Here is a 17849-nt window from a genome sequence, read left to right as displayed (position 1 = left end):
ATCTTAGCCTCACGCCTCACAAGTACTGCCTGCCAGCACTGCTCTTAGCCTGGCACTGTCTCCTCTACACCACATTGAACTGACAATCACATTTACATTATAAATAACAAAATAAAATTTCATAGCAAGGATTTGTCATTTTTTTAACCCTTCCTGGCCACTTCATGTGCTTTTTTGGAAATTTACATGAAAGTGCAAAAATCTGACAAAATTTTTCTTTCCCAATGACAACAGAAGTCATTTTTGACTGGTCCCCAACAGAAGAATATAGACAATCTTTTTAAATTAATAAAAATTTAGGCAAATCAAGGCTCAATAATATTTTCAAAGAAACTTTAGAGGGGAATCTAAGGTAATGGTTCTTATTTTTTTTTTTTAACTAAAAAACTCTGAAAATTGAAATAAAGGCAATAGCTCAGAAAAAAAAAAAAAAAACAATGAACATGCAGACAAATTTTCCCAACAATGAGGAACTTCTGAAGACCATTCATGAAACGCAAGAATCTCTGAATGAAGGATTACCAAAAGAGTTAGCATTTTTTATTCAAAACTATAATGGGACTGGGTTGTAGCTCAGTGGTCGAGTACTTGCCTAGCATGTGTGAGGTACTAGGTTCAATTCTTAGCACTGCATATAAATAAAATAAAGGTCCACTGACAACTAAAAAATTATTTTAAAAAAATAAATAAGGATATTGTGTCCATCTACATCTAAAAATATTTTTTTTTAAATTCTATATGTGGACAACAAAAGTAATTCCAAAGCTATTTTTAATTGTCTATCTACTTCTTGTAAAAATTTCCTCCACTGAGTTGAGAACATCCAATGAGAAAAAGGTTAACATTATCAGATATGACTTATAAAATCCTTACGTCCCAGTTCTACTCTTTCCTTGATCATACTTTCCTTATTATCTGAGGTATAATCTCCTCTTGTTTCTTCCTCCTTCATATGCTCCTAGACCTTAGGGACATAGGGAATTTCCCTTATTTTGCTTCTTAATGCTAAGAACTTTGATCCTTGGATCTGAGTTTAATATTCACAATGTTTAATGGAACAGACATATAATGAAATTAATTCATTATCATACTTCATTATACATATAAGACATAATAAAAAGCACACTGAAAATTCCTCCTTCAGCTAAAGATTGTGGTCAGTAATCAATGTTTTTCAATTCTATTTTGTAGGTAACAGTGAACACAATATATTATGTAATGAAGCAAAAAAAAAAAAAAAAAACTTCCATAAACCTGAGAAGAAGCCTGCTTACCATCCTGCAGAGGAGAGAATTCTGAGTTGCTTTTCTGCCTGGGTGGTGTTAACAACACAGCTGGCTCAAAAATACGTGCTGGAAAACTGGTGGTCAGATTCACGCTATCAGGGGGGGTTGGCACCTGAGACAGTTTAACAGGCAACTCTTCCTGTGGGAAATCAACCACTTCTTCCCCTCTGAACATCAATGGCACAGAGACATTAGCACTTACAACAGGACCCTCTAAAGAAGACAAGAAGATATTAATATGTAAGGAAAATATGAGCACACCTCAGGTGTTAATTCTTACATACATATAAATAGAATACAAAATTCATTCAGCCCCTAGAGCCTTTACTTCCTAGACTATATTCTCCTTTGCCAGCAATTCATAGGCAGCCTCCTGTGGAGCCAGCACTGGGAAGAAGTTGCTATTTTTGAGAAAAGTACGAAGCGCCACAAAGTCATAAAAAGAAAGTCACTTTTTAGGAACTCATAAAAAAAATCTTACTTGGCATTTTAGAGTTTTTCATGATTTGTTTTTATAGTTTTCTAATGGTCCTAGAAGTAACAAAATGACAAGAATGGGACTGTCCATATACAAGGCTCACTACCAAACAAGGTAATTTCACAAGTCATGTACTATCACATTCCATATTATTTTAAAAGTGTTATAAGAGCTGAGACTTAGATGCTAATAACCTTGTTTCACATACATAAATCTTACCTTTTCCAGACAATAAAAAGAATTAACAATAATCTTATAATAAACTCACACTCCACCTTTCTCATCTCTGGATAACTAAAAGTTTTCTCACTAGTGAAATGACTCAGATAATAGCAAAGCACATATCTTTGACTGAGATATCCCCACAAAAATAGATACTTCATGCAACTCAAATTTTAGGCTGCCACTACTTAGAATCCATCCTAAGAAAATACTTCTAAATACATAAAACACTCTACACATGGACACTCATCAAAGTATTGCTTACAAATGAAAAGTGAAAAAGCCTAAATGTCTTATTCAGCCTATTAACACATGAAGGCACACAGGTGAAGAGAGAATTTTGAAACATCACCACATCTGAACAAAAGTTATGAATTTCTAAAACTCAGGGGTGTTTTGTTTTCAATACCATCTCTTCTGAATCTGGGACACCATGATTAAAACTTAACAGTAACATCTCACCTGGTCTAGGTATTCAGTTCTCCCATGTCCTACCTGCATGATTGCTAAGTTACTGACTCTCTCTAAGCCTCAGTTTCCTCATTTAAAAATGGGATAACAAAACAGGTGCCTCATATGGCTATTATGAGGATTAAATGAGATAATACATGTAAGACTCAGAAAGTACATGGCAAACAGAAAGTATTCAATAAATATCAACTGGTAAAGCACCGGCAATTGCAATAGTGATAATTCAGTATATGCCATAAGTAGCTAATAACTCCATACAAGTTTAGAGGTTCAGGATTTGATTTGTTTGCTTGTTATTCTAAAGGCATTTAGCAGTACACTGACAATCTGGAATAAAAAGACTATACCTACTTGGATTGTCTATAATTCTACCTGTGGCTTCCCTTTCTGTTGCTTGACTTTCTTGTCTGGAGTTATTTATCACAGGACAATTCTTAATGGCATGTGTGAGTGATATAAGTTGCTCATCTGTTGTGACCATATATTGCTGAAGTCTCGCCTGGAGAAGGGAAGAAATGAAATAAAATCATCAGCATAAAAAACATCAAATCATCACTAGAAATAAAGTCATATAAAGGATATGAATGTGTGCATAACATCATTATTTTATTTTAAATACTCCAAGAATTCCAGACTTTCATTAAAACTCTAAAGAAATGCTATTCATAATTATAAATATTCTAAAAGTCCCATGAAAAATAAACTGTTAAATAAATCATGGCCAATTAATATCCTGCTATAAAAATAAGAATTAACCTTTTTTATAAGGCTTTCAATTTACAAAACCTCTTCATATAATATTATTTCAACTGACTCTCAAGCTACCCCAAGAGACTTATACATTAGGTAGAGGAAACAATAAAATATTCCTCAAGCATTTAAACTAGCAAACATAAACACTATAAAGATTTATGGTCTGCAACCTGTATACTCAGAAAAATGAGATATCATATCCCATCTGATTCAAATGTATGATATGTCGAGGTCATTGTACTGTCATGTGTAACTAATTAAAACAAATACAAAAATAAAAAATAATTAAAAAAAAAAAGTATTTGAAACAAGGTTGTTGAAGAGACCAACCAAGGAAATTTTCACCTACCTTGCTCTGATTCAGGCTACTTCATGCAATCCAAATGCAAAACACTGTCTTGAAATATAACTCACTTGCACTAAAATAACTGTGATAGTAGATGAATTTTGTTTTGCTTTCTTAATTACTTATTTCAATTTAGTCCAAAGGAAACTACCCTGATTGGAAACCTATCTATAAATATCTATTAAATATGTTTCAGTTAATGTGAAATGTGAAAAAAATTTATGGTAATGTATATGAAATAATGGTGAAGGAACAAGAAAGCATAAAATTCCATGTTCAATGATTATAACTTTACACTTTACATGTGTCTGAATTATTTTTATATATGTACACACATATATATTCTCATATTTGTCTATGTATATATAATTCATAAATTTTTAGAAAATTATATAAGGCTTTCTTTTACTTAAAGGATCATTCACAAAATGCCTCACCACTGATTTACTCTATATCAAACAGCTGGATGTATTTGGATTTCCATTCTTATATTTAAAAGTCAACTAAATTGCCCAAAAGTTTAGATGAACTTGTTGTTCTTATCTTTTCCACACTTAAGATCAAAGTAGTCAATCAAAAGCACAAGGTTTAATTACAACCACATAATGCAGGTCTTTCTTAAGCTAAGTACTTAGCAAATACTTCTTAGCAGAAGAAAAGACGGCAGGTAGAAGGAAAGAAAGGAAAGTTGTATAAATTCTTCAGACCTTGCAAAGATTAAGTAAGAGAAACCAAGGATGATATGTAATGATAAACTATCTAAGTATATAAACGTCTCACATAGACTTACAGATATACATTGTTGATCCAGACATATTAGAAATATTATGATACAGTAGAATGATATAACTGGGGAAAGCATGCTAAACATTTTTATATCATCAGCTGATATTTCTTCCCAAATTTCACACTCATTTATGCAGTGGCTTCGACATCTCCTAAGACTAAGACTCAAATAGACTTCTCAAACCTAAGACACAAAACCAAATTCTTCCTAAAGCCTTCATTACCTTATAAGTAGAAACTGTTAATTGTTTGGTCTCAAACTCTGGAATCACCCTTGACTCTTTCACATCCTCTTCTTCACCCCATATCTATAATGGGTTTGGCTGGTTTTCAAAAATATATTCAGAATTTGATCAATTTCACACCCTCTGCCACTTCTACTATAGACCAAACTGCCATGTTTCAACTGAATTATTCCAATAACTCCTATTTGTAATGTCCTGCTTCAGGGTTTGACTACCTAGTCTAGTCCTGTTCCCAAATTGTATATAGAGATACTGAGGGCACAAGAATGAACTCACAGGTCCCTAGAGGACATTTTAAATTTTCAAGAGAAATAGTGAAGTCCAACATTTATCAGACATTGGTGAACTATTAGCTTCAGGCAGTTCACAATGTCAACAGAAGATTAGATTACATTACTTTTAATAATGTCAAATCTTCTTATGGCTGGTTTTCCAGCAATTGCTATGCAAAAAATAAGTTCAGGAAATAAGAGCAATGGTGTTCAATACATTCTAAGTTTTGAAAAATTGTGCAGTGCTCAAAAGGTACACATATACCACTAGTAAATAATTGTAGTTATTTAAGAACTAAATAAATACACACTTTGTATTTCAATTTATGCATATTATTTTTTATAATAGCTCCTAAGTTGTTAGACATGAGTTGTTTGGACCTAACTTCTTAATAAATGAAACTGTTAGATATTTCTTTTGGCCAAGGGGTGCCATGAGTCACTAAGGGTACCATCACTCAAGGCAGCATTTCTAATCCAGTCTCAAGATTGTAAACCAGATCCTCTCAAAAGCCAGTTTCCCACCTCATTTTTCCCAAATCCTTAAACAGTATGGAAAGCCTATGTGACCTGGCTTCTCTGATCTCGTCTCCAATGCTCTCCCTTTCCTATGCTCCATTCCCACCACACTGGTATCCTTGATGACTCTAAGTTCACAGACACAATGCCAGCTTTGCCTTGCTTTTTCTCTGTTCTCTCAGCTATGTGCATGCTCGTTCCCTTACCTCTTCCAGGCCTCTGCTCATATGTCACCTCTACAAAAGGCATGGCCCATCCCATTTATAACTATTTTCCACACCCATTAGGCATTTCCTATGCCTTTTACTTACTTTATTTTTCTTAAAGTACATATCAACACCTAATTTACTACATATATAACTTCTTTATTTTTTAGTACTAATTTAGAATGTAAGCTTCACCAGGACAAGGATTTCTATATTTTGTTCACAGCTGTATTTACTACATCTAAAATAATGCCAGGTCCTTAGGAGACACACAATAAAGATTTGTTAAATGAATTAGTATAATTTAACACTTCACATCTTCCAAGAAGAACTGAAAATATATTCATGCAAAATCATGTTCATAAATGTTCATAGCAGCAATGTAATAGACAAAAAAATGGAAATAATACAAATGTTTATTCATCGACTGATGAATGGACAAATAAAAGGCATATCCATAACATGGAATATTATTGAGTGATATGAAAGAAGCCAGACACAGAAGACCACAGATCCCACTGCTACAAAATGTCTGGATTAAATCCATAGAGACAGAAAGTAGACTAGTGACTGCCAGGGGTTAGAGAAAGAGGTGAATCTAGCATGACTCCTCATGGGTATATGGTTCCTCTTCAGGAAGATGAAAATATTCTGGATTGAAATGAGAGTGCTGGTACACAAGTCTTTAAAAGGGTGGACTTAATAGTATGCAGACTACATTATCAATTTTTTTTAATCACACATTTTACATCTAGTGTTCATTGACACAAACAGAATTTGTCTATTATTCTTTTCTAATCTCTTGTAGCTGGTAAATAATAAATACCCATAAGAACAAAAAGATGACCAAAATAGCCTCTACATTCATGTAGCACAAAGTGATAATATAAAAATACACATAACCACAACATAATGTAGTAAATGCAATGATAGCAATATCCAGAGAGCATCAAAAATATATAAAGGAAGTACTTAATGCAGTATCCAAGCAATAGAAGAGATATTGTATGCCTTAAGAAAAAAAAAAAAAAAAAAAAAGGCCTTGGCATTTAGTCAAGTGGCAAATCAAATATGTAGACACTTGTTAATTGTAAATAGCACCTGAAGCAATTTGCAGGAAAGTTCTAGAACAGCTATCCTCTGCTGTTTTGAAATTAAAAGTGGCAACCATAACACTCATATTTTAGCTATCAAAACATTGCACATTTTGGTTAACCACTATAATACTGGCAGTTATCATTTCAATATATATTCTGTCTTTTACCCTAAATAGTATGTGTATTAACGCAGCGCACTTATTTTATATTCTTATTCTATATACAATTTGTAGTCTAAAATTCTACCATAGTACCTCCAATATAATAACTGTTCAATAACAACAACCATTGATGATGGTAATATGTCAAAAAAAAATCACATCAGCACAGCTAAAACAAAATCAACTCCCCTAAGAGAATCCTGCACATGTGCAAAGATATTTCATACTACAAAACATGGAAAAGTCTGGGACAGCATTTGAGTACCTGTGTGGCAGTATTTTCTTCTCTCAGAAGAAGAATTTCAGCTGTTAGAGCATCAATGAGCTCTCGATGATCACCTAATACATGTTCCAGTTGCTTCCTTGTCTCTACTTCTTTACGTAGTTGAAGCTCACTCTACCAAAAAAAAAAAAAAAAAAAATCAAAACTAGCATCATATATTGAAAACTAAAAGTTTCTACTCAAAGTGTCAAAGAAGACAATTACAAATATTTACATGTTATAAGATAGTAATAAAAATTTTAAAATTGTATTACAAAGTTTATTATATTTAATTGAATAAAACAAGCTGCTTTATCCTAATCTTTTTAAGATAGAATATAATAAACAAAATGGTATGTAACATTAAATAATTATATTTTCGTGAAAGAAACTGAAGGGATATACATATACATATTGTTTGAATATACATAGACTATCTCTAGAAAGGCACACTGGTATCTAGTAATGATAGCGGGACACAAGAAAGCTAATAGGTTAGCTGGAAGTTAGAGATAACAACTAGAGTATTCATTTTATATCCTCTGTATCTTTGAATTTCACACCATATGACAAGTCATCAATTCAAAAATTAAGTTTGCTAAACTATAATTAAAAACAAATAACATTAAACTCTCTTAAATACATCCATTAAATGGTTTATCTTTGTAAGTAAGTGATTAGCTAAAAAGGACATTCTTCTAAGCCTGCAATACTTTCCAAGCACCAGAAGTACATTCCTGAAGACTCCTGACTTAAGGGTAAAAGAATGTTAACATTTTATTTAAAGTCTGAGAATACCACAAATTTTTCATTAAAAGGCAATCTTACCAAAACAGCTCCAGAGCAATTGAAACATCTGAATTAAGAGTAATAAATTTTATTTTTTAAATAAAATTTTCTTAAACATTTTGTCATATTTGTTTAATAGATTTATGAATGTTAAGTTTAAATAGATTTTATAAAAGATGAAATGATGATTTTATAAAAAGATGAAATACTGATGAGTATTTATAAACAAAAAATTCTTGCTTGTTTTATAAATTATTTTCACAATAAAACATCTGCCACTTAAAAACTCAAGCCATACTGAGTTACCAATCATACAAAAAACATGAAAAATTTTCCCACCTATCTAATCTACATACAGAACTCCAAACTGAACTAACATGGGTGTAGCAAGCAGAGAAAGGCAAGAGAATGAAGACCCAGTTAATAGTGCTATTTAATCTATAGCTGCCAAACAGAATCTATGCTGTTTGGCAGCTACAGACTATTAATAATCTCAATATCAGCACAAGATATAATTTTATTTATATCAGATTTCCCTTACTAATTAAAATTTGTTAAAGCTCATATTTGCATCAAATAGACTATTTTAGGAAGTATCAACTAAATAGTAGGGGTAGATTAAAACCAAATTACTGCAGATAGTCTAAAACTGAATTTTCAAATAAAAGTTATTTGAATTTGACTGAATTTTATTTGAAGGTTACAATAAACTAAGAAAAAAAATTCACATATATTTCTGCTTGAAGAGAAGCCATGTCATGCACTTACCTCTCTCAGGTACCGAATCAGGCGACAGAGAGAGCTCACCAGAGATAAAGTAAAGCCTGTGAGACCCTGACCCCTCTGTAGTCCCTTGACCTCACGTCCTGTCCACCGCTCATATTCTTCCATTTCATGTTCCACTTCATGTATCATATGTTTGAGGACATCCAAGCTGGAATTATTGCTGTTTGATAAGTCTGCAGAGGTAGTGCTAGCTGATAACATGTTTTTCTTCTGCTTGGAAGGAGCACGCAAATCTGGTTTTCTTTTCACTGAGAATGACAGAAATAATTGTATTTCAAGACAAGGAAAAATTACAATGACAAAATTACGAGAAAAATATTTTAATTATTCACAATATATAAAAAGTTTTTACATAAGTTATTACCATTTTTATTATAAAAATAAATTCAATTTAAACAAGGTTTACACTATAATGAATACACTGGAATCATCCATCAGAATTTTGTGGATTAGGAAGGATTTCTTAGCTAAGCTCCAACAAACTCTTACTTAATTAGATCCCAATAGATGAGCTTAAGGGGGCAAAAATTTAGTAAGAGATTAAACAGCTACATCAGATTACATGTTTAGAAGTCATTTTTGCAAATTAAAAAGAGACTTAACCTTTATTTAGCAGTTGTTTTTGCTTCCTTGAGTTGAGCACCTGTCCTACAACATAGCTTGAATCTAGAGTCTCAGTAGATTCTTCAGGCTGAAGCCTGGTTTGGAGTTTCTTGACAGCATCAGTAGTATTCAGAGCAGCTAAAAGGAAGAACAATGAAAAAAGGTTATCTCAAGAGAACAAACTTTCTCTGAAAAGTCTTTTAAATGACAGATCCATTAGTATTTTAAATAATTAGGTTACATAAGGAAGTCAAAAGTTAAACAACATTCCTTTGAAAATGACTGTTTGCTGTGTGTTGTGGTGCATGCCTGTAATTCCAGCTACTCAGGAGGCTGAGGAGGGAGGATCACAAGTTCGAAGCCAGCCTCAGTAACTTAGCAAGACCCTAAACAACTTAGTGAGAGACTGTCTAAAAATAAAATGAAAAATAAAAAGGTCTGGGAACGTAGCTCAGTGGTCAAGTGTTTCTGAGTTCAATCCCTAATACCTAAGTAAATAAATAAATAAATTACTGTATTCAAGAAAAAAACTAATCAAGTAGGCTACTAGGAATAATGCAAAGACAAACCTCTTTGTTCCCCTGATGAAACAGCAGATGGAGTTCTTGGAGGGGTTGTTATTTTTGACTGTGTTGCTATTTTCTGCTGAATATTAGTCCACAGTTTACTAATTAACTCAGAATTCTCTTCCGTTAGTTGGTGGAGAAACCTATAAATTTCAAGACAATACATATAGTAGTGTTAAAAAGTACTATCATGGGGCTGGGGATGTGGCTCAAGAGGTAGCGCGCTCGCCTGGCATGCATGCGGCCCGGGTTCGATCCTCAGCACCACATACAAAACAAAGATGTTGTGTCCGCCGGTAACTAAAAAATAAATATTAAAATTCTCTCTCTCTCTCCCCCTCTCTCACTCTTTCTTTAAAAAAAAAAAAGTACTATCATTAAAACTGTCCAAATGTTTACATATTTGATTTGAAAGACTTTTAGAAATCACAAAGAAAAACTAACTTTCTCTTTAACTGATAAAATAGATAGCTAAAATATCTATCCTCTTTGTGTTAGAGGAAATCATCCCATCTGCTTCTCAGTTTCCTATCTACCTTGGGTCCCTAATATAGAAGCATTTGCCCCTTCTGCAGTTTTGTGGTATGGCTCCATCTTCCCCTTTCTCTAAAGTAATTAAATATACACAGCTCAGCCCCTTTTGGTTTCTCTCTCCTACGAAAGAATCTGCCCACTGAGCAGATAGACACTGCTCATACTGAAGTAAATTCATTGGAGCAGAACAGGACCCTATGTGTCAGGCAGGGAACAGAAGTAAAAAGAAAAGCTGTAGTTTAGGGCTTAGTATTTGCAAGCTCTTTCATTACAGATCTAAGCTTTACGCTATAAACATCTTTATACTGATTAAGTTGATATTTTAATATTTGACTAGTCTGATTCATGTATCTATTTTCTTATTTGGATTGATATTTAAAAGAGGTAGGGGGCCAAAAAGTAGAAACAACTCAATATCCACCAGCTGATGAATGGATGAGTAAAATATGGTGTAGCCATACAATAAAATATTATTCAGCCTTTAAAAGGAATGAAGTATTGATATATGCTACAACATGGATGAACCTTGAAAATAAGGTGCTAAGTGAAAGACACCAGACAAAACAGAGCATAATGCATTATATATACACACACACACATATAATATTAAATACATAAATATGAGATAGAATACATAAATATTTGTAAAAATATATAAAAAAACATATACACAGATAAATTCTATAGATAAAAAGTAGATTAGTGGCTATCTAGGCCCAAAAGGTTTGGGAGGATATGGGATTTGACAACTAAAGAGCATGGGATTTCTTTTTGAGGCAATAAAACTTCCTAAAACGGTTAGTGATTGTATAGCTATGAATATGCTAAAAAGATTGAATATTACATTTTTAATGAGAATGCTATACACCTATGAATTATAAATCAATAAAGCTGTTGAAAGAAAGATGGAAGGGAGGGAGGAAAAGGGAATCTTATTTAGTGGTTCTAAAACTTTATCCTAGAGGAGTTGCTTTCAAGCAACATATGGATGGCACATTAGTACACTATTTGCTAAAAGCTATATTTAGCAAAATGTCCATGATACAGTTCATTCAAAGGGGACTAATTAACAAAGCAGCAGAAAAAATAAATCCAACCTTCCAGATAAATCTCAAGAAGTACTATAATGAGATTTCTACACAATTTGGGCAAATAAACTCCAACCAGTCTGACACCTATATTACTATCTGTAATGTTTATGATATTTTTAAGAGGCAGTTATGTGAAATAATCATAACAACAACAAAAATACAATATCATCTACAGTTGGCTAATAAATGGGCCACCAATGTAGGTTCTCTATTCACATTCTTGATTGTTTCTTTTGTTGCAAAGAAGCTTTTTAGTTTGATGCCATCCCATTTATTGATTTTTAATTTCTTGTGCTTTAGAAGTCTTGTTCAAGAAGTCAGTTCCTGTGTCAATATGTTGAAGTGTTAGGGCTACCTTTTCTTCTAGTATGTTTAAGGTTTCTGGTCTAATTTCTAGATCTTTGATCCACTTAGAGCTGATTTTTGTGCTGGTAAGAGACAGGGGTTAACTTTCTTCCTATTACATATGGATTTCCAATTTTCTTACCACCATATGTTAAAGAGGCTATCTTTTCTCCAGTGTATGTTTTTGGTGCCTTTGTCTAATATGAGATAACTGTGTTTAGGTGGGTTTGTCTCTGTACCTTCTGTTCTGTTCCATTGGTCTTCTTGCCTATTTTGGTGCCAATATCATGCTGTTTTTGTTACTGTAGTATAATTTAACATCTGGAATTGTGATGCATTCTGTTTTGTATTTCTCATTAAAGAGTGTTTTAACTATTCTGGGCCTCTTATTTCTCCAAATAGATTTCATGACTGCTTTTTATACTTCTATGAAGAACATTATTAGAATTTTGATGGGAATCACATTGAATATGTATAGCACTTTTGGTGTTATGGCGATTTTGACAATATTGATTCTGCCTATCCAAGAACATGGGAGATCTTTCCATCTTCTGAGGTCTTCCTCAGTTCCTTTCTTTAGTGTTCTGTAGTTTTCATTAGAGAGATCCTTCACTTCTTTTGTTAGATTGATTCCTAAGTATTTTACTTTTATGTGTGTGGCTATTGTGAATGAGATAGTTTTCCTGATTTCTCTTTCAACTGATTCATTGTTGAAATGATAGAATGCGTGAAGACAGAATGTACAGAATGAGAGAAAATTTTTGCCAACTGCATCTCAGACAGGGTGTTAATTTCCAGGATATATAAAGAACTCAAAAAGCTTAACACCAAAAAACCCAAAAAACCAATCAATAGATGGGCAAAGGAACTGAACAGACCCTTCTCAAAAGAAGAAATACAAATGATGAACAAATATATGAAAAAATGTTCATCATCTCTAGTAATTAGAGAAATACAAATTAAAACTACACTGAGATTTCATCTCACTCCAGTCAGAATGGCAATTATCAAGAATACAAATAACAATAAATGTTTGTGAGGATGTAGAGAACAGTGAACACTCATGCATTGCTGGTGGGACTGCAAACTGATGCAACCCCTCTGGAAAGCAGTAATGGAGAGTCCTCAGAAAACTAGGAATGCGACCACCATTTTGACCCAGTTATCCCACTCTTCAGCATATATCCAGAGGATTTAAAATCAGCATACTACAATGATATAACCACATCAATGTTTATAGCAGCACAATACACAATACCTAAGCTACATAACCAACCTAGATGCCCATCAACAGATGAATGGATAAAGAAATTGTGACATCCATACATACATATATGTGTGTGTGGGGGTGTAATGGAATATTATTCAGCTATAAAGAAAAATGACTTTATGATATTTGCCAGTAAATGAATGGATCTGGAGACTATCATGTTAAGTGAAATAAGCCAATTCCAAAAAACCAGAAGTCAAATATTTTTGCTGATATGTGGAAGCTAAACCACAATAAAGGCTGGGTGGAGAAGAGAAGTTCAGTAGATTAGACAAAGGAGAACAAAAGGAAGGGGGATAGAAATAGTAAAGACAGTAGAATAAATCTAACATAATTTTCCTATGTCCAAATATGAAAATACCTAAGTGAATCCCACCATCGTGCCCACCCACAAGAGTGGAGTCCTAATTAGAATAATTCCATGTTTGTATAATTTTATCAAAATGGATTCTATTGTCATGTATATCTAAGAAGAGCCAATATAAATAAATAAATAGAAAAAAATGGGCCACCAAAAGAAAACACAATCTAATCCCTGTAAACTATGAGTATTACTTTATCTGACTAAAAAGTGATTTTGCCAAATTTGATTAAGGATCATAAAATGAGGAGATGATCCTGGATTACCAAGAAGGGTCCTACATATGAATTGTATGCATCCTCATAAGAGGCAGGCAGAGGGAGATCTGAAATACATCATGAGAAGGAGATGTGAAGTTAGAGGCAGAGATTGGAGTGATGTAGCCACAAGTCAAGGAATGCCAACAGCCACCAAAGGTGGAAAAGGCCAGGAATAGATTTGCATCAAGAGCCTCCAGAAAGAACATGGCCCTACCAACACCTTGATTTTAGTCTACTAAAAATTATTTTAGATTTTTAACCTCAAGAATTGTAAGAGAATAAATTTCTATTACTTTAAGCCACCAAGTTTGTCGTTTGTTCAGTAAACTAATACAGAAAACTAGTACAGATTTTGGACCTGGGTATGGGGTACTGGTGTAATAAATACCTTAAAATATGAAAGCAACTATTAGATTGTATAACGAGTAAAGGCTGAACAGATATTTAGATGAATTACAGAAAAAGCCTACATTGCCTTAAACAGACTATTGGTAGAAATATGGATGTTAAAGACTCTTCTAGTGAGGGCTCAGGAGGAAGTAAGAAGCATGGTGGAGAAAGAATATAATGATTTAGAGAATACACATATTACATATTATAAATAGAATACTGATATGAATGAATATTTTAAGGGAGCTTCTGGTGAGGGTTCAGGATGAGATAAGAAACACATGATTTGAAACCAAAGGAAAGGCAATCCTTGGTATAAAGGAGCAGAAATTGTAGTTGCATGCAAAGCAGAAATTTGTAAGCAATGAGTTTAGAAATTTAGCTAACAATATTTCAAAGTAAAGAGGTGTAACCTGCTTCCTTCTGAAGGCTAGTAGAAATATTTTGACTCATAGATGCTAAGGTGATGTGAAGATGGGAGCAGAGATAGATGTGATGTGGCTGCAAGGCCAGGAAAGCCCAAAGTCACCAGAAGCTGAAAAAGACAAAGAGCAAGTTCTCCCGTACAACCTCTGGAAGAAGTGCAGCACTGGGGATATCTTGATGTTAGCCTAGTGAATCTGATTTTGGATTTCTACTATTCCTGAACTGGGAAACAACACATTTCTGTTGTGATGAGCTACCAAGCATGTACTAGTTTGTTAGAGCAACCTAGAAACTAACACAAAATATTAGATGTGTTAGATGTGTTTGTCAACTTTCATTTTAAAAGCCTAAAGTACTTTTATTATTTTAAAAATATAAGTGTAGAGGAACTTTAAAGTGTTTATCTCCATCCAAAGACTATAAACTCCCTTAGATCTGGAACTCTGATTTAAATCCAAGCTCCTTTAATTTTGTTGATGACTACTTAGCACCAATTCTATTTTGTGTGTGTGTGGGGGGGGGGGGGGTGCTGAGGACTAAACCCAGGGCCTTGTGCATGTGAGGCAAGCACTCTACCAACTAGCACCAATTATATTTTATGGCACCATCAACTACAACAGTATTCTAAAGACATGAGTTCATACACAGGAACATCAGCATCTTTAATTTGTAACATACAAACACCCCACACAAAAGAAGCTTCCCAAGCAATTTCCCTTGTCCCCACGATGTTGTCCCTCAGGATTTCCTCCCTTATGCTACTGACCCTCTAATATCACCTTCCCTTCCCAATCCTAGTCTTTTTTTCTTTCACAAATGGATACAGGGTGAATAAGACAGTGAGTGGCAAAGAGAAATGTAAAGGAAAAATTTGTGATCACTGCTTCTTTTTCTGAAGGTACTGATCTCAGAAACATCAATGACCCAAAAAAGGCTTCTGAGGATTGGGCTAGAATATTATCGTCATGAAAAATCTCTGTAGTGCTCACAGAAACATATGTTCATAGAAATATTCAAACCAAAAGCTCCTTAAACATCACATGCTTTATCTATCAAATTTTACAACTTAGGAAACAAACCACACATTAACTAGGAAATAGCCAAAAGCTTGGTCTCTAAAGTCCAACTTTAATGTATCTTCCAATACCTCATACCAAATACTTAGTAGGCAACATTTTGAAGTTAAGGTACTGGGATACCATCTCAACCAATTAAGTAAAAAATAGTAATCTCAACCAAATGTAAAGAATCAAAGCATTGTATTTGAAACTAGTGATACTAGACTTCTGAAAGAAAAAATACTTAAAAGTTGATATATATTTCCAGGTATCCCAAAATAAATTTAAGTTCCTATATATATCCTCCAAAACATTATCCAGTGCAACAAGAATAGCAAATAAACCAGTACATAACACACACCTTTTTAATTACTAGAAAGTATACTAACTGAAACTACCTTTAATTAGAAAACAGCCCCTCCAAATTCCATCAAAGATATTTCCTGAGCTGCTGCCAGAAGCTTTTGTAAATAGGGTGCCAGTTCAAAATGAGCACAGGGAAGAGGAAAGTTAAGAGCCTAATGGTGACAAATACTGTCCCTGGAAAGAAAAAGTTTGTTCCAAGTCTGCAAATACTTAAAAAGAAAAAAAAAAAAAAATACATGAGAGGTCTCAGCACTGCAAAGAAGAAATATGAGAGTGTATAGTCCTAAAAAGATATCACTTCTTAGGGAGAGCTGCCCTTTAGAGACTTCATTCAGTGAAGGGAAAAAGAGCAAGAGTCCTTCAAGGCAAAATAGAACCATAATATTGGAGAACTAAAAAAAAAAAAAAAAAAGAAAAGAAAAATCAACTTTCCTCACCAAAACCTTAAAGAAAAAAGTATTCATTAAAAAAACTGTGCTTTACTATAATTGACAGAATAATGTGCTCTTAAACTAGGAATGCTGTAAGCCAACCCAAACTCCCAACCTTAACCACAAAATATACAGACTAAAGCAATCTACCATCCTTATAAAGATAATGTAACACAATAGAAAATTAAATAATTCAGTTAATAAAAATTTCTCTCCAACCTTACCAAAAATGGGGTGCAGAAGAAAATATAATGCAAATTCAAAATTAATTAAATGGACTTAAACAAGTATTTGGAGATACATACATACATACACACACACACACACAGAGTTTTGAGTTGAAATTCCAAAATTAAGAACAGAAAATGGACAAACCCTAGGAAGAAACAAAGAAAGAATTGACTGAACTCAGAAAATAAATTTTTTTAAAAAGAAAAAACTACCTCAGAAATAAAGATTAAATAACAATGTGTTCAATGGAGAATTGTTAAAGAAAAGTTAAATATGTAACACTGAAGAACTATAGGAAAATAATAAAAAGAATGAAAACAAGATGAAGAATTACAAGGTGTCAAAGAAAAAGTACTTGAAATGGGACACAAGAAAGAAGATTATATGTATATAAATAAAAACTGGATTCCTGAAAAAGAAAACTGAAACAATGATACAGAACTAATATTTAAAACTATAATCCAAGAAAATTTTCCAATCATAGTAAGGAAAAAAACTGAATCTATCTATAACTTAAAAAGGCTACCTAAGAGAAAAGGAAGATTGACTTGAAAAGGTAAATTCTGAGAAATATCTTAGCAATGCTTAAATTTAAAGATAAAGGAAAGATTCTCAAGAAAAAAATATCAAGTTCTTAGACAAAAATATCGAATTACTTATAAGTACAAGAAAATTATTCCATCATCAGAATTCTCAAAAGCAACATACAAAGAAAACGATGAGTGGAGCAACAAAATGTGAAACAAAGATTTTATATTAACCCAAGTTGTCCTTCAAATATAAAAGCAATAGAAAAACTTTTAAGAACTTGGGGAACACCACGTTCACAAGCCTAATGGCAGAGGCTTCATATAATGGAGAGATACAATTAAAGGCTAACTAGGGAAACATAAAAAGGCTAATGATGAGCATTTATTCTATCTAATTGTAACTCTGAGATAAAAAACAAATGAGGGGCTGGGGCTGGGGCTCAGCGGTAGAGCGCTCGCCTAGCACATGTGAGGCCCTGGGTTCGATCCTCAGCACCACATAAAAATAAATAAATAAAGATATTGTGTCCAAAAAAAAAAAAAAAAAAGATATTGTGTCCAATTAAAAAATAAATCTTAAAAAAAAGTTAAAAAAAAATGAGGATAAACTTGGAAGCACAGTATGTAAATGTTTTATAGTCTGTCAAAGCAAAAAGAAAGCAACTAAAAATGGAAAGAAGAACAGAAAGAATATAAATATAGAATGCC

At 33.1% G+C, this 17849-nt stretch overlaps 1 protein-coding gene across 3 annotated transcripts in view; it reads right to left on the bottom strand.

Moving 5' to 3' along the window:
* The window catches only part of Spice1 (spindle and centriole associated protein 1), a 62298-nt gene that overhangs the window by 15246 nt on the left and 29203 nt on the right, over window positions 1–17849 (bottom strand). For 2 of the 3 annotated variants that reach the window (XM_076868478.2, XM_076868480.2), the window contains exons 8-13: window positions 9852–9991; window positions 9283–9420; window positions 8662–8927; window positions 7108–7239; window positions 2809–2956; window positions 1275–1499 (exon numbers count right to left, since the gene is read on the bottom strand). In XM_076868478.2, the coding sequence (XP_076724593.1) occupies window positions 1275–1499; window positions 2809–2956; window positions 7108–7239; window positions 8662–8927; window positions 9283–9420; window positions 9852–9991 (1049 nt within the window). The remainder of the gene's footprint in view (window positions 1–1274; window positions 1500–2808; window positions 2957–7107; window positions 7240–8661; window positions 8928–9282; window positions 9421–9851; window positions 9992–17849) is intronic. The other variant, XM_076868479.2, reaches the window with a different exon arrangement.

This window comes from Callospermophilus lateralis, chromosome 10, assembly GCF_048772815.1.
Source record: "Callospermophilus lateralis isolate mCalLat2 chromosome 10, mCalLat2.hap1, whole genome shotgun sequence".
NCBI lineage: Eukaryota > Metazoa > Chordata > Mammalia > Rodentia > Sciuridae > Callospermophilus > Callospermophilus lateralis.
This window is presented reverse-complemented; position numbering and strand designations above follow the sequence as displayed.